The 13,227-nt window shown below is 34.7% G+C and overlaps 2 protein-coding genes across 12 annotated transcripts in view; both read left to right on the top strand.

Moving 5' to 3' along the window:
- The window catches only part of ehbp1l1b (EH domain binding protein 1-like 1b), a 31,276-nt gene extending 24,905 nt beyond the window's left edge, over nucleotides 1–6,371 (top strand). For 10 of the 11 annotated variants that reach the window (XM_073874277.1, XM_073874279.1, XM_073874282.1 and 7 more), the window contains 7 exons: nucleotides 1,478–1,547; nucleotides 1,693–1,739; nucleotides 2,356–2,476; nucleotides 4,696–4,795; nucleotides 4,877–4,950; nucleotides 5,041–5,155; nucleotides 5,310–6,371. In XM_073874277.1, the coding sequence (XP_073730378.1) occupies nucleotides 1,478–1,547; nucleotides 1,693–1,739; nucleotides 2,356–2,476; nucleotides 4,696–4,795; nucleotides 4,877–4,950; nucleotides 5,041–5,155; nucleotides 5,310–5,397 (615 nt within the window). In that variant the 3' untranslated portion in view covers nucleotides 5,398–6,371. The remainder of the gene's footprint in view (nucleotides 1–1,477; nucleotides 1,548–1,692; nucleotides 1,740–2,355; nucleotides 2,477–4,695; nucleotides 4,796–4,876; nucleotides 4,951–5,040; nucleotides 5,156–5,309) is intronic. The other variant, XM_073874278.1, reaches the window with a different exon arrangement.
- A 1,965-nt stretch (nucleotides 6,372–8,336) lies between these two features.
- rab1bb (RAB1B, member RAS oncogene family b) lies at nucleotides 8,337–11,418 on the top strand. The gene is made up of 6 exons (XM_055208432.2): nucleotides 8,337–8,555; nucleotides 9,836–9,908; nucleotides 10,006–10,101; nucleotides 10,188–10,283; nucleotides 10,369–10,500; nucleotides 11,083–11,418. The coding sequence occupies exons 1-6, from the start codon at nucleotides 8,542–8,544 to the stop codon at nucleotides 11,275–11,277; spliced, it is 606 nt and encodes a 201-aa protein (XP_055064407.1). The 5' UTR covers nucleotides 8,337–8,541; the 3' UTR covers nucleotides 11,278–11,418.
- Nucleotides 11,419–13,227: the final 1,809 nt, after the last annotated feature.

Genomic DNA, 13,227 nt, shown 5'->3' on the forward strand with positions numbered 1-13,227 from the left:
CTAGGGTACTAAGTTTGGTTGCTAGGCAGAAAATTGGCATCCCATAATGATCACCCTTCAAGCCACAAGTAAAACGGTCCAACCCCCGTGTCTCTATGATGTTCTGAAGCAGAGATATAAGGATTTGTTTGTTCTGTTGCTAGGGTGCTCATATTTGGTTGCTAGGGGCGTGGCTTAATAACTCTATAAGAATCCTAAGGGACTGATTGGATGCCTGAGTAAAATGAGCCCACCCCCATGTCTCTATGACAGTGTGATGCAAAGATATCCATCTGGGCATTTTATAATGGCAGTCTATGGGAGATGTTGCTAGGGTACCCAAAATTGTTGCTAGGGGCGTGGCTTAATAGCTTTGTAGAGATACTGGAAGACTGATTGGATGCCTGAGTAAAATGAGCCCACCCCCATGTCTCTACGACACTCCAGAATGAAGATATTCCATCTGGGACGTTTTTATTCCCTTATATGGGCGTGTTTCCTGCCCCATTATAAGTCAATGGGGAAATTTGGGTGCCTCTTACACCCCAGGGGTACAGCTTACACCCCATTGTGATGTATCTTCCTACACAGCCTGCCAGCCTCTTCAACTGTGATAAGCCACAAGTTTCTACAAATTTCTCGTTCGCAGCTATGACCCGTCAAAGTTGGTCGTAATGTTAAGTCAATGGAAATTTTGGGGTGTTTGAGCGCCCCGTTTAGGAATTCGGTAGGTCCCATCAGTTAGAAAAGTCATAGCATAAATCTACGTACCAGTCTTAAAAGTTTTGTAAAGTTTTGTGGGTGTAGCTTGAAAGCTCTAGGAGGAGTTACAGTCAGAAAAAGTGGGGATCAGAAGAAGAATAATAATAAGATTAAGATGAATAACAGTATGTTGGCTTTTTCAAGCCAACATAATGAAAAAACAGAACCTCTGCTTTTAAACAAACAAACAAAACGGGAAAAAAACGTTTCATTCTATCTATAGTTTTTCTCTGCGTATAAACTCTTAAATATGGATATGTTTCTTTAAAGATACAAATTGTTTAGCAAAAAGCTGAAATAATGCATTTTTGTGAATAAATTTTGTTAGAGATCAGATTTAGAACGATTATCAAAACATACACAGAGTTTAAAATTATTAAATAATGTTTTGGCTTCACTTTTTATGCAAATGTTTTCTCTTAATTAACGAGATAACTCGTCAATGGCGGGGAAAGAGTTAAGAGTAAATTTCCCTAAACTAACGTTTTCCAATCACTGTTTACAAAATAAACAAATGCTTAAAACTGTGTAAGAAAATATGACTTAATAAAATACATTTAATCTGCTGTAAAAATGTCTAGAAATTATTCATATAAGAACAAGGCAAAAATATTTGCAGTGATCAAATTGCTACATTTAAGTTTGTTTACATGTTTTCCTAATATTAGATATCAGTTTATATTAATAATCATAATGAAATAATGTTCTTATGTTCACTTTTTTTATTCAATGACAGACTGGTAAAGGTGAGCTGGCGGGTGAAGGAACAAATGGCTCAACAGCTGCCACCGAACATGCTGATACAGGTAATCTCATATATAGTTTATTGTATCTATAACATAAATTTTAGTTGTTTAAAACATGTTTTTCTCTTTTTCCATAACATAAAACAATGTTTTTAAACATTTTACATTACAACCTTTAATTTGTTCCCCCATTTACTGCCTGCAGAACACCATGAAGCAAACCAGGAAAAATCAGCACAGTTTGAAAAAATGGTCAGTATGTTTTCAGTCTTCAGACAGTTCACAATTACAAAAGTGTATTTTGAAAAGTATCTATTTGAATAATTTTGTCTTATAGTAAAACATTAAATTGACATGGCTATCTGGGCATGTTGAATGTTAACAAAATAGTCTGTGTCTGCAATATTCAAATGAAGAGTCAACTGGCACATCATTACTCCTAAATCCTGATGCATGATCTGTTTCCATCCCATGATTATTCTGCATGTTTTAAAGTCTCCCTGTAGTCAATAATTTTATCAGTTAAAACTCATCACCACATAGAAATATACATGTCATCACAGGGGGACTTTAACAATTTTTTATCTCAATATAAATCAAGCCTGTCTTTTCCTTTCTGTTCCTTGTCCTGTTGTGTTCTCTGTGTTTTGTTACTTTTGTATGTTATTGTTCATCTGTTGTTATAACTGTTTATATTTCAACTCTGTATTTGTCTTAATACTCTTACTCTGTCTCTCTCTCAATATCTTACTATTCAACTCTTGCATCTCATCCGGCCCATCATGCCTTCTTTCTGTTTCTCTTTCTGTTTCTCTGTGGCTCTCTTGTCTTGTTTTATGTATGTCTTCCTGTGGTACTTTCTGGCTAGTGCCTGCAGGACACCAATCAGTATGTGCTGAGTGAACTTCAGGCTCTGGAAACAGAACAGAAGCACATAGACAGTAGAGCTGCTATCGTAGAGAAGAGGCTCAGGAGGCTTATGGAAACAGGTAAGATCATTATGACAAAATTATCTTGGCTGTGTGAGAGCTTGTGAATCAATACAGAATTAAGAATCAGTACAGAATCGAGAATCAGCACAGAATCAAGAGTCAGTAAAAAATCAGTCAATACATGATCAAGAATCATCATAGAATCAAGAATCAGTACACAATCAATCAGTACAGAATCAGTCAGTACAGAATTGAGAATCAGTACAGAATTGAGAATCAGCACAGAACCAAAAATCAGTAGAAAAGAGTTAGTACAGAATAAGACAATACATAATACAAATCAGCACAGAATCAATAAGTGCAGTATCAGTCAGTACAGAATCAAAAATTAGCACAGAATCAAGAGTCAGTAAAGAATTGAGGATTAGTACAGTATCAGTCTATACATAATCAAGAATAAGCACAGAATCAATCCATATAGAATCGAGAATCAGCACAGAATTAAGAATCAACACAGAATTGAGTCAGCACAGAATCAAGAATCAGTACAGAGTTAATTGGTACAGAATCAGTCAATACATAATCAAGAATCAGCACAGAATCAAAAGTCAGCACAGAATAGGGAATCAGGACAGAATTAAGAATCGGTACAGAATCAGTCATTACAGAATCAAGAATCAGTATAGAATCTGTAAGAATGGAACCATTCCGTACAAAATCAGTACAGATTCAGTAAGTACGGAATCAGTACAGATTCAGTAAGTACGGAATCAGTACAGATTCTGTGTAAGTACAGAATCAGTACAGATTCAGTAAGTACAGTATCAGTCAGTAAAGAAGCAAGAATCGGTATAGAATCAGTCAGAATGAAATCATTAAGTACAGATTTAAGAATCAGAACAGGATCAATAAGTACAGAATCAGTCAATACATAATCAGTAATCAGAACATAATCAAGAGTCAGAACATATTAAAGAATCAGTACAGAATCAGTCATTGCAGAATCAAGAATCAGTACAGGATCTGTAAGAATGGAATCATTCAGTACAGAATTAGTACAGATTCAGTCGGTACAGAATCAGTACAGATTCAGTCAGTACAGAATCAAGAATCAGTACAGAATCAGTCATTACAGAGTTAAGAATCAGTACAGAATCAAGAGTTAGCACATATTTAAGAATCAGTACAGAATCAGTCATTACAGAATCAAGCATCAGTACAGAATCTGTAAGAATGGAACCATTCAGTACAAAATCAGTACAGATTCAGTAAGTACGGAATCAGTACAGATTCAGTAAGTACGGAATCAGTACAGATTCAGCAAGTACGGAATCAGTACAGATTCAGAAAGTACGGAATCAGTACAGATTCAGTAAGTACGGAATCAGTACAGATTCAGCAAGTACGGAATCAGTACAGATTCAGTAAGTATGGAATCAGTTCAGATTCAGTGTAAGTACAGAATCAGTACAGATTCATTAAGTACAGAATCAGTCAGTAAAGAAGCAAGAATCAGTATAGAATCAGTCAAAATGAAATCATTTAGTACAGATTTAAGAATCAGTACAGGATTAATATGTACAGAATCAGTCAATACATAATCAGTAATCAGTACAGAATCAAAAGTCAGCAAAGATTTAAGAATCAGTACAGAATCAGTCATTGCAGAATCAAGAATCAGTACAGAATCTGTAAGAATGGAATCATTTAGTACAGAATCAGTACAGATTCAGTCAGTACAAGCAAGAATCAGTATAGAATCAGTCAGTAAGGAAGCAAGAATCAGTACAGATTCAGTAAGTACAGAATCAATCATTACAGAATCAAAGGTCAGCACAGATTTAAGAATCAGTACAGAATCAGTCATTACAGAATAAAGAATCAGTACAGAATCTGTAAGAATAGAATATTTTAGTACAGAATCAGTACAGATTCAGTCAGCACAGGATCAATAAGCACAGAATCAGTCAGTACATAATCAGTAATCAGTACAGAATCAAGCATCAAGAATCAGCAGAGAATCAAGTGTCAGTACAAAATTAAGAATCAGCACAGAATCAGTCAGTACAGAATCAAAAATCAGTCAGAACAGAATAAAAAAATCAGTACAGCATCATTCAGAACATAATCATTCAGTACAGATTAAAGAATAAGATTAAGATTTACTGTGGCACAGAATCAAGAATCAGTACAGAATCGATCAGTACATTGTTGCTGTTGTGTTCTGAGATTTGAGTTGAGTTCACCCCCTAAACAGCACATATTTTGTTAAACAGGAAGTGATAAAGATGAAGAAGAGAAGCTGATTCAGGAGTGGTTCACTCTTGTTAACAAGAAGAACGCATTGATCAGGAGACAAGACCATCTGGAGCTGCTGTATGTTCCACCGTTTCTCTTAGTCACATTCACCACCACTGATAAAGACAGACATATTCAATAAGTATGTTAACATTGCAGGCAAGAAGAGCAGGATTTAGAAAGAAGATTTGAGCTGCTAACCCGAGAACTTAGAGCCATGATGGCTATCGAAGGTGAGCAGCAGTTATTAAAAGAGTGGTCACTTTGGCATCAGTGTAGTTGTGACCATCACTTATACATCCATCATATTTAATCTATCGAAGACTGGCAGAAGACGCAGGCCCAGCAGCACAGAGAACAGTTACTACTGCAAGAGCTGGTGTCTCTGGTCAACAAGCGCGATGAGCTGGTCAGAGACATGGATGCCAAGGAAAGAGGGTAAGTTAAAAAAATGCAGCTATTCCCATTCTTCTAGTTTCCATCTATTCTGGCCTCCTACTGAACATATAGGCATATGCTTTCTAATCAAAAGGTGTGAAAGTCATTTCATTCCTAAACTTTAAACCGGGACTGACTGTGTTTGTATTTGCAGGGCTCTGGAGGAGGATGAGAGATTGCAACAAGGTCTGGAAGCAAGAAGGAGAAAATACAGCAATAAGGAAAAGTGTGTTCTTCAATAAATGCACAAACTTGGAATTTCAAAACTGTGGCCCATTGTGTCACACACTGCACACCAAGGACTATTTTTTGAATTGTAAATCTTTAAATACACCAGGACGTGAGTGTGCCTTTTAACTGTCAAAGACTTTTTGCCTAAAGATCATGTAAGAAAGGCTTTTATGTTCAAGAGCATTTTCAGGAACAGTAGTTCCGGGGATACCATTTCAAGTCAAGATGATCAGTGAAATTATTTTATGAACATTTTAAGTTTTAAGATTTCAGTATTTTCCTGTTGATGGTTTTTCGTCACGAGTTTGGTTATTATGCAATATTACTTGAAATATGAAAAGGCCTCTTTTGCCTTATGTTTTACTTATCATAAACAAACGCTCCTTGCACACTTCAATAGCTGCTGGTGGGTTCAATGCACACGGGAAACGATAAAGAAAGGAGAAGTCTCACACATCGCTGAAAAGCTTGCAAGAAATATGACATTTATCACTTTTGGTCATGCCAGGCATTGTTTGGCTGGATTTGCTTTATAAATCTTGCTTTCTCTCCTTGTGTTTAATTGAAAAATATGTTTTTGTACAATTAAAGATAATTTGACACTTTTGAAAGACAAAGGCTTGTGCCAAAGTTTTCTGTTTTTAAGTTATTTATTTGTCCATGTTTGCAGGTATAATGTCTACGTATTGTATTAGCTGCAAATTGTATTATCTGATGTGGTTTATCAGACAGTATCTGTTGTTATTTCAAGTTTCTCCAAATGTCCTTTTGCATTGCAGTGCCTTTAGAGGTTTAATACCTTTTGACAAGGGGCTTTTTTATATAATAAAGCCATTTTCTGTTTTAAATTTTAAAAATATTTATGGGTTGTTTTATAGATATACAAAAAAATATTTTTTTCTCTGTAATTTTTTGATATTTTTAAAGTGTTATTCATTCCTATTTTAAGATTTAGGATATTCAATAAAGTTTGATGATGTTTGAAGTCTTTTTGTCTAAATGTAAGTTCTCTAGCCAGCTACCAAGAGCATCAATGTGTGTCTATCTATCAATGGCCTAACTGCATAATAACCGGTAAGACACACTTAAAATAAGAAATATGCTTCTGAATAGCTTGGCAGGGCATTGTGTTAGCAGCGCAAATAGTCATGGGTTTGAACCCAGGAAACATTTAGTGATACAAAATGTATACCTGTAAATCACTTCGGATTAAAATGTCTGCTAAATGAAAATGTACCGACCAAATAATCCCATACACCAAAAAAATAGTTTTAAACCTTTAATTGGCGCAGCCCTTTTTGGGTGGGGGGTTGGTGAAAAGGTGATATACACCTTTAAATTAATATAACTCTGGCATTTTTTTTTTTCGTCTGGAAGCCTCATTTTGGTTTTAATTTTGGTAATTTTTTGTTTTAAAGAAGACACTTCAATGTTTTTTAGGGAAGGGTCTGGAGGTGAAAATATTATTTTTTTAAAGCAGTTTACATTTATTTGTAATAAATAAAAATGCAATATAGTATAATTTTTAATACAAAAAAACTGAGGTTTGTGCTGGTTTGCTTTGAGGTTTGCTGCATACTTGTGTCACAAATGAATAAATTACAGTTACTGCATTATTATTACTGCTAAAAGGTTTTGAAATATGAAAACTACATTCTTAGACCTTTCCAACAATATATAGTTTATAGTTTGTCGTGATAGATTAACATTTACATAGAACATTTTGAAATAAACGTAGGTGTCCTGCTCACGGGACAGCGCCAATTAACGGGTTAAATATATTTCAAAATATAAAAAACAATGGCTAAAAATACATTTGCTGAAATATATTTTGGAATATGTTTACAAAATATACTTTTCACCGATATATTTATTTTTTGGGCATTTTTTTGTATAATTTGAAATATATTTTAAAAGTAAATACATTTTAAATCATTAAAAATATATTTATCCCTCCATATATTTGAATTCAAGGAAATATATTCACGTCGCATTGGAAGAAAAACTTAGTTTTTGTTGCAAACATGTAAACATGTTTTAAAAAGGTTAAAATTAAATATAGTTTCAACTTCAAAAATATACTTTATAAAATTAACTTATTAATCATATATTTATAATGTATTTAGGCAATAATACATTTTAAATAATTTTTTGCCATACACTGAAAAAAAAAGATTCATTCAATTTACTCAATTAAGTGGTCGCAATCAATTTATTTAAGCTACATTTAAACAAAAGTTTTTTGTTTTGTTCTGTATTTCTACTTTTTTTGTTTAAATGTAGCTTAAATAAATTGAATGTGCTCACTTACCTTATAAAAAATTGAGTAAATTGAATGAATAATTTTTTATATATAAAGGTTAAAACTAAATATATTTACATATTCAAAAATATATTCAAATAAGCATAACATTCTACAAAATGTATTTAGCATATATTTAAAATATATTTGTGGCCAGAGAAACGTATTTGTTGCCATATGTGATGCCTTGGCAACATCCCGTGGTTGCAGCTATAAACTAGCACAAAAACGACGTAAAATGAATAAATATAGGGTCATTTTAGGTAGACTGGTCATTTTTTTCTGTGATTAACTTGTACACTTTCACAAAATGTACATACTAAATAACATAAATCCACAATGCATGTAATACAGTTTGCTATACAGTACATTGATTTCACATTGTTTTCCTTTTTTTTTACATGACCTTAGCCAGTATTAAAGATATCGAGGTTATATTTTCACAGAATGTTCTTTACTTTACATAATGTATGATGATTTTATGTATAAAAAAATAAATGACTTGGGGTTAGTATTGCATATTGCACATCATAACATATGCATGGATCCCACCACTAGGAGGCGACTGCTGATCAGAATTACATCTGTAGCTGCGCACTATTATCCGTCACTGCCGCACCTGCGCGGCTGTAAAACCAGAGAGTAGAGAGTGAGAAAAGCAGACTCGTTTGATTGTACATCAGATCTGTAAAAGCATCACGGCTGACCTTATAAACAGAGTAAAAACTTAATCCTCTTTTAACCGCGTCTTCAAGATTAAGAAAATACTCGCTCAGTCAGCCGGTGAACACTAGGCGACCCGGAGCGCTTTTTCCAGTCGGACAAACCATAACAATCTGTTTGCTGTCACATCATGAACCCTGAATAGTAAGTCGTGTTACTTTGTCAAAATGTAAATATTGATGTCATAATGTGAATATTGAAAATATATTTAGTAACCTTGAGACAAAATTGAAGTGTTACGCAGCAATGGTCGTGGTGACTGGTTTCATTGTTGTGCTGGAGTTAAAAGTCCTGATATGAATGCTTCAAATAGGACGTGCTTATAATTTATGTATTGACAGCTCTGTTGTATTTCTTCTGAGCATTCAGACAACTGGAGACTATTAACAGTTGTGTGAACATGCCTGTAAAAACCCAACTAAAGTCATTTTTCGGTGATTTACTATTTTCTAAATAAAATCATAATACGTAATGTAAAGAACGTTCTGTGAAAATATAACATTGATATCTAAGGCCATGTCAGAGATTAAAATAATGCTGCTCCTAATCTCATATTTAGATTGAGACTACCCTGGATTTCAAAGACAGGGTCATATACAGGGTTCCCACTGGACATTAAAATCCTTGAAAGTTTGTGGATCTGGGGGGGAAAATTCAAGGCCCTGGGAAGTTTTTAAAAATATATATACATAGATACAGCTCATTGAAAGTGTTTAAATCTATTTTATGCAAGAAGTTTTGTGAAAAAAATCCATATTATTCCCTGTGTAGGGTAGGATAATATCATAAAAATTCTAGACTTTTTAAGCACACGTGCTAAACTGTTTGTTTTAAATGCTTATATCTTCTGTATGCGAATGTTGATTCATATGAAAATGCTTTTTTGCATAGTTGTGTTTGACACATAAAAAAAATGTCTCGGGTTATGTATGTAACTTTTGTTCCCTGAGAAGGGAACGAGACGCTGCGTCTCCCTTGCCATACTTCCTGCGTCCCTGTAACGGCATCTTTGGCAATATTTCAGATAGCGATATACTTCCTGGCTCCCGTGTCACCCTGTCTTTGTTGTTAAGCCTCACCATTGGTTGAATTTGATATACACATTCAGATGCACTTACCCCTGGAGGCGTCCCCAAAGTGTCACCGCAGTGACGCAGCACGAGTGTTCTCTCGAAAGGGAACTGTAACAATGTATCTTAAAAGGTTACACGATGTAACCTTGCTCTCACTTGAAATGTGTCTCCACATTTAGTTCTTGAATTATATATATATATACATCACTTTTCAATTCATATATATATATATATATATATATATATATATATATATATATATATATATATATATATATATATATATATATATATATATATATATATATATATATATGAATTGAAAAGTGATGTTTCTACATCTTTCAACAGTGACTACTTATTTAAGCTGCTTCTGATCGGAGATTCCGGAGTTGGAAAATCCTGCATCCTCCTGCGATTTGCGGTAGGTGCTTCATTTTGTTGTACGAATGACTTTTTGCATTATAAGAGTAATATATAGGCTACTGTTGATTCTCAATGGGTTAATTCTTCAATTCCAGGATGACACCTACACTGAGAGTTTTATCAGCACCATTGGAGTGGATTTCAAAATCCGAACTATTGAGTTGGATGGAAAGACTATCAAACTACAAATTGTGAGTTTTCAGACCTTAGAAATTGATGTAGAAAGTGTGTCTTAATATTAAACGACCGATATTTTGAGCATTGTCTGTGTCTACAGTGGGACACTGCTGGACAGGAGAGATTTCGCACCATTACCTCCAGCTACTACAGGGGAGCTCACGGGATCATTGTTGTTTATGATGTTACGGACCAGGTTTGTAAGACCTTTTTACCAGAATAAAGAACTGAATATTTAAACCGGACACATTTGTGAAAATTGTAATATGCCTGTGTTTAAGGAATCTTACAACAACGTGAAACAGTGGCTGAAGGAAATCGATCGGTATGCAAGTGAGAATGTCAACAAACTACTTGTAGGGAACAAGTGTGATCTCACTACAAAAAAAGTTGTGGACTATACAACAGCAAAGGTAACAACCACAGGACTTCCTCCTTGGATTAATTGAGGCCCCATACATTGACTGTAATGTTTTCTATTTGATTCTGTTAAATTTTGCTTAAAGGGGACATATCGTGAAAATTTGACTTTTTCCATGTTTAAGTGCTATAATTGGGTCCCCAGTGCTTCTATAAATCTAGAAAATGTGAAAAAGATCAACCCAATAACTTAGTTTTGGCATGTGAAGCACGTGGAGAAATTTGGCTCCTCTTGTGATGTCAGAAGGGGATAATACCACCCCTTAATCTGCACTGTCCAACCACAACACTGCCATTTAGTGCAGAGATCAACTCATTTGCATTTAAAAGGACACACCCAAAAAAGACACATTTACATCTACAAAGTGGCAATTTAAACATGCTATAATAAATTATCTATATACTATTTTGAGCTAAAACTTGACATATGTACTCTGGGGACACCAAAGATTTATTTGACATCTTAAAAATGTCCCCTTTAAACACGTATTATACAATAACCACTCTGAAAACACAAAATCTGTACAAATTCGGCACTTCATCCCACATTGTATATTTGGATTGTCTCTTTGCAGGAGTTTGCTGACTCTCTTGGCATCCCTTTCCTTGAAACGAGTGCCAAAAACACCACAAACGTGGAGCAGGCGTTCATGACCATGGCAGAAGAAATAAAGAAACGAATGAGACCAGGAGCTTCGGGTGGTGCAGAGAAAACTGATATTAAGATCGATAGCACCCCTGTACAACAGTCGGGTGGAGGGTGCTGCTAGTATAGTAACATATTTTCTCAGGGACTGTGAAGATCGGATGGGTTTCGAAGACTGGACGTTATTGAGTGTTGTGTAGAAGTGACAAATCTGGATATACATGACTGACTGCCGCATGGTGCTCAATAAAGTCAAAAATCATTACTGTTGTTTTACAATGTGCACACAAAGAAACACTAGATGGCTTTTTCCACTTTTAAGTTAATGTGTTTAAAAATAAGATATACACAGATTCGGGGTATTTGCCTGTATGTAAAAAAAATGTCCAAATCACTGTTAATAGTCGGTAACATTAACAATCCATTCATATGGCAGTTCAAATCCTCAAAGTATGTACTATAAGTTGCAATGCGCAGGATTGCTGCATTGTTGCCTTTTCTTGTTTATGTTTTACAATAAGATCTGTGCTAGAGGTTATGGGTTGTCATTTAAGGCATTGTGCTTCAGTATGGTAGACCATCGACTCTCAACCTTTTTCATGTAGAGTTTTATTATAGTTTATAGAAAATTAATAATGTTGTCTAGTGTGTCTTCATTAGTTTATCTTTATTGTAATGGCATTGAAATAAATTAATGACATTTATTTCTGTGGTGGTACATCCCAAGGATTTTCTCAGTCGCTTTCTGGGACATTCACTGTAGATCAGTGGTTCTTAAACTTTTTGGGGTGTGGTCCCCACCCCCAGGGAGGGTGCATTCCTTCGTCTCAAACTTATTTGAATTAAACATATTAAGTGTTGGTTAGTAGCCTTATTTTCTGATTTTTAATTACACAAAGCTTATGATAAATTAGAGTGTTTTATAAAATGTTACCAAATATTGATCAGTGACTAAATGTATAAACATGCAACTTACTGATGTAATTGTAGTCCCTTCCTTCCCTAATAAATAATATGGCATGGATCTTAAAAACGTTTTTCTCCCAAAAAATATAAAAGTTACTACAGTAATATCATTGAAAATGTTCTCTTCATAAAATCACCGTACATAATGTAAAAATCTTTAATAGTGACGGAGTAAGGTCATGTCAACGATCGAAATGAAATCAAACTTTGATGATCCAAATATTATAATTAGATTGAGACTTTAACCTGGATTTCACAGACAGGCTCACATATTATTAAAGCTGACGTAAAAACATCTTATTCATTTTTCGCAATCCAAAGCATCAGCAGATGGCAGCAAGACATGACAATGATGAGAATGAATCACATGTACTGTAACTCTAACAGACTTCAGCACAGAAATCATTTAAACCCTAGAGAGGACAGATGAGATTCTTCTCGTATAAATCCTATTTGAAGACATGAAGTAACGTTAGGCTTTTTGATACTTTACTAATATTTTTTAAAGTCACAATGAAATGGAGGAACGAATGTCCTATGTTTCCTTTCGTGGCGTACCCGAGTAGTGAAACGATTTCTGAAATGAGAATAAAGATTGGGTGGGACTTGAATTTGTCAATCGATGCCGCGATCTTTCCCGAGCCCTGCCCTCAAGCCATTCCTCGTGACCAGAAGTAAATCGTCTGTTGTGGCTAGAAGGTACACATCTACGACCAAAATCTCGTGAAATTTCGACGGATGAGCGTTGTTTTCGTCGTAATCCTACCCCCAAACCTAACCCTAAACCCAACATTTTACGGGATTTAGGCCGTAACGTTAGATATCCTAGCCAGAAACGTTTTTATCCTAACCCTAAACCCAACGTCTCGCGAGATTGAGATCCCCTCTAGCCAGAACCGAGATTTATCAGATCGTTTCGAGGAGGGAAGCAGATTTTCGTTTTTAAATAAATATTATGGGGGCACATTATTTTTTTAAATAATTAAGATGACAGATAAGTAATTTGTAAATATATATATATATAGAAAATGTGAAAAAGAAAAACCCAGTAACTTAGTTTTGGTAAACTATTCTCTTTAAGCATGTGCAAAAATAGGTAATTGAAATT

The sequence above is a fragment of the Misgurnus anguillicaudatus genome, chromosome 12 (assembly GCF_027580225.2).
Source record: "Misgurnus anguillicaudatus chromosome 12, ASM2758022v2, whole genome shotgun sequence".
In the NCBI taxonomy this organism is placed as follows: Eukaryota; Metazoa; Chordata; class Actinopteri; order Cypriniformes; family Cobitidae; genus Misgurnus; species Misgurnus anguillicaudatus.

Excerpts from the sequence above, each read along its gene's own strand:
- rab1bb (XM_055208432.2), top strand. Across the intron at positions 9,909-10,005 it reads GCATCCTCCTGCGATTTGCG|GATGACACCTACACTGAGAG; the intron begins GTAGGTGCTTCA and ends CTTCAATTCCAG. Across the intron at positions 10,501-11,082 it reads TGGACTATACAACAGCAAAG|GAGTTTGCTGACTCTCTTGG; the intron begins GTAACAACCACA and ends GTCTCTTTGCAG.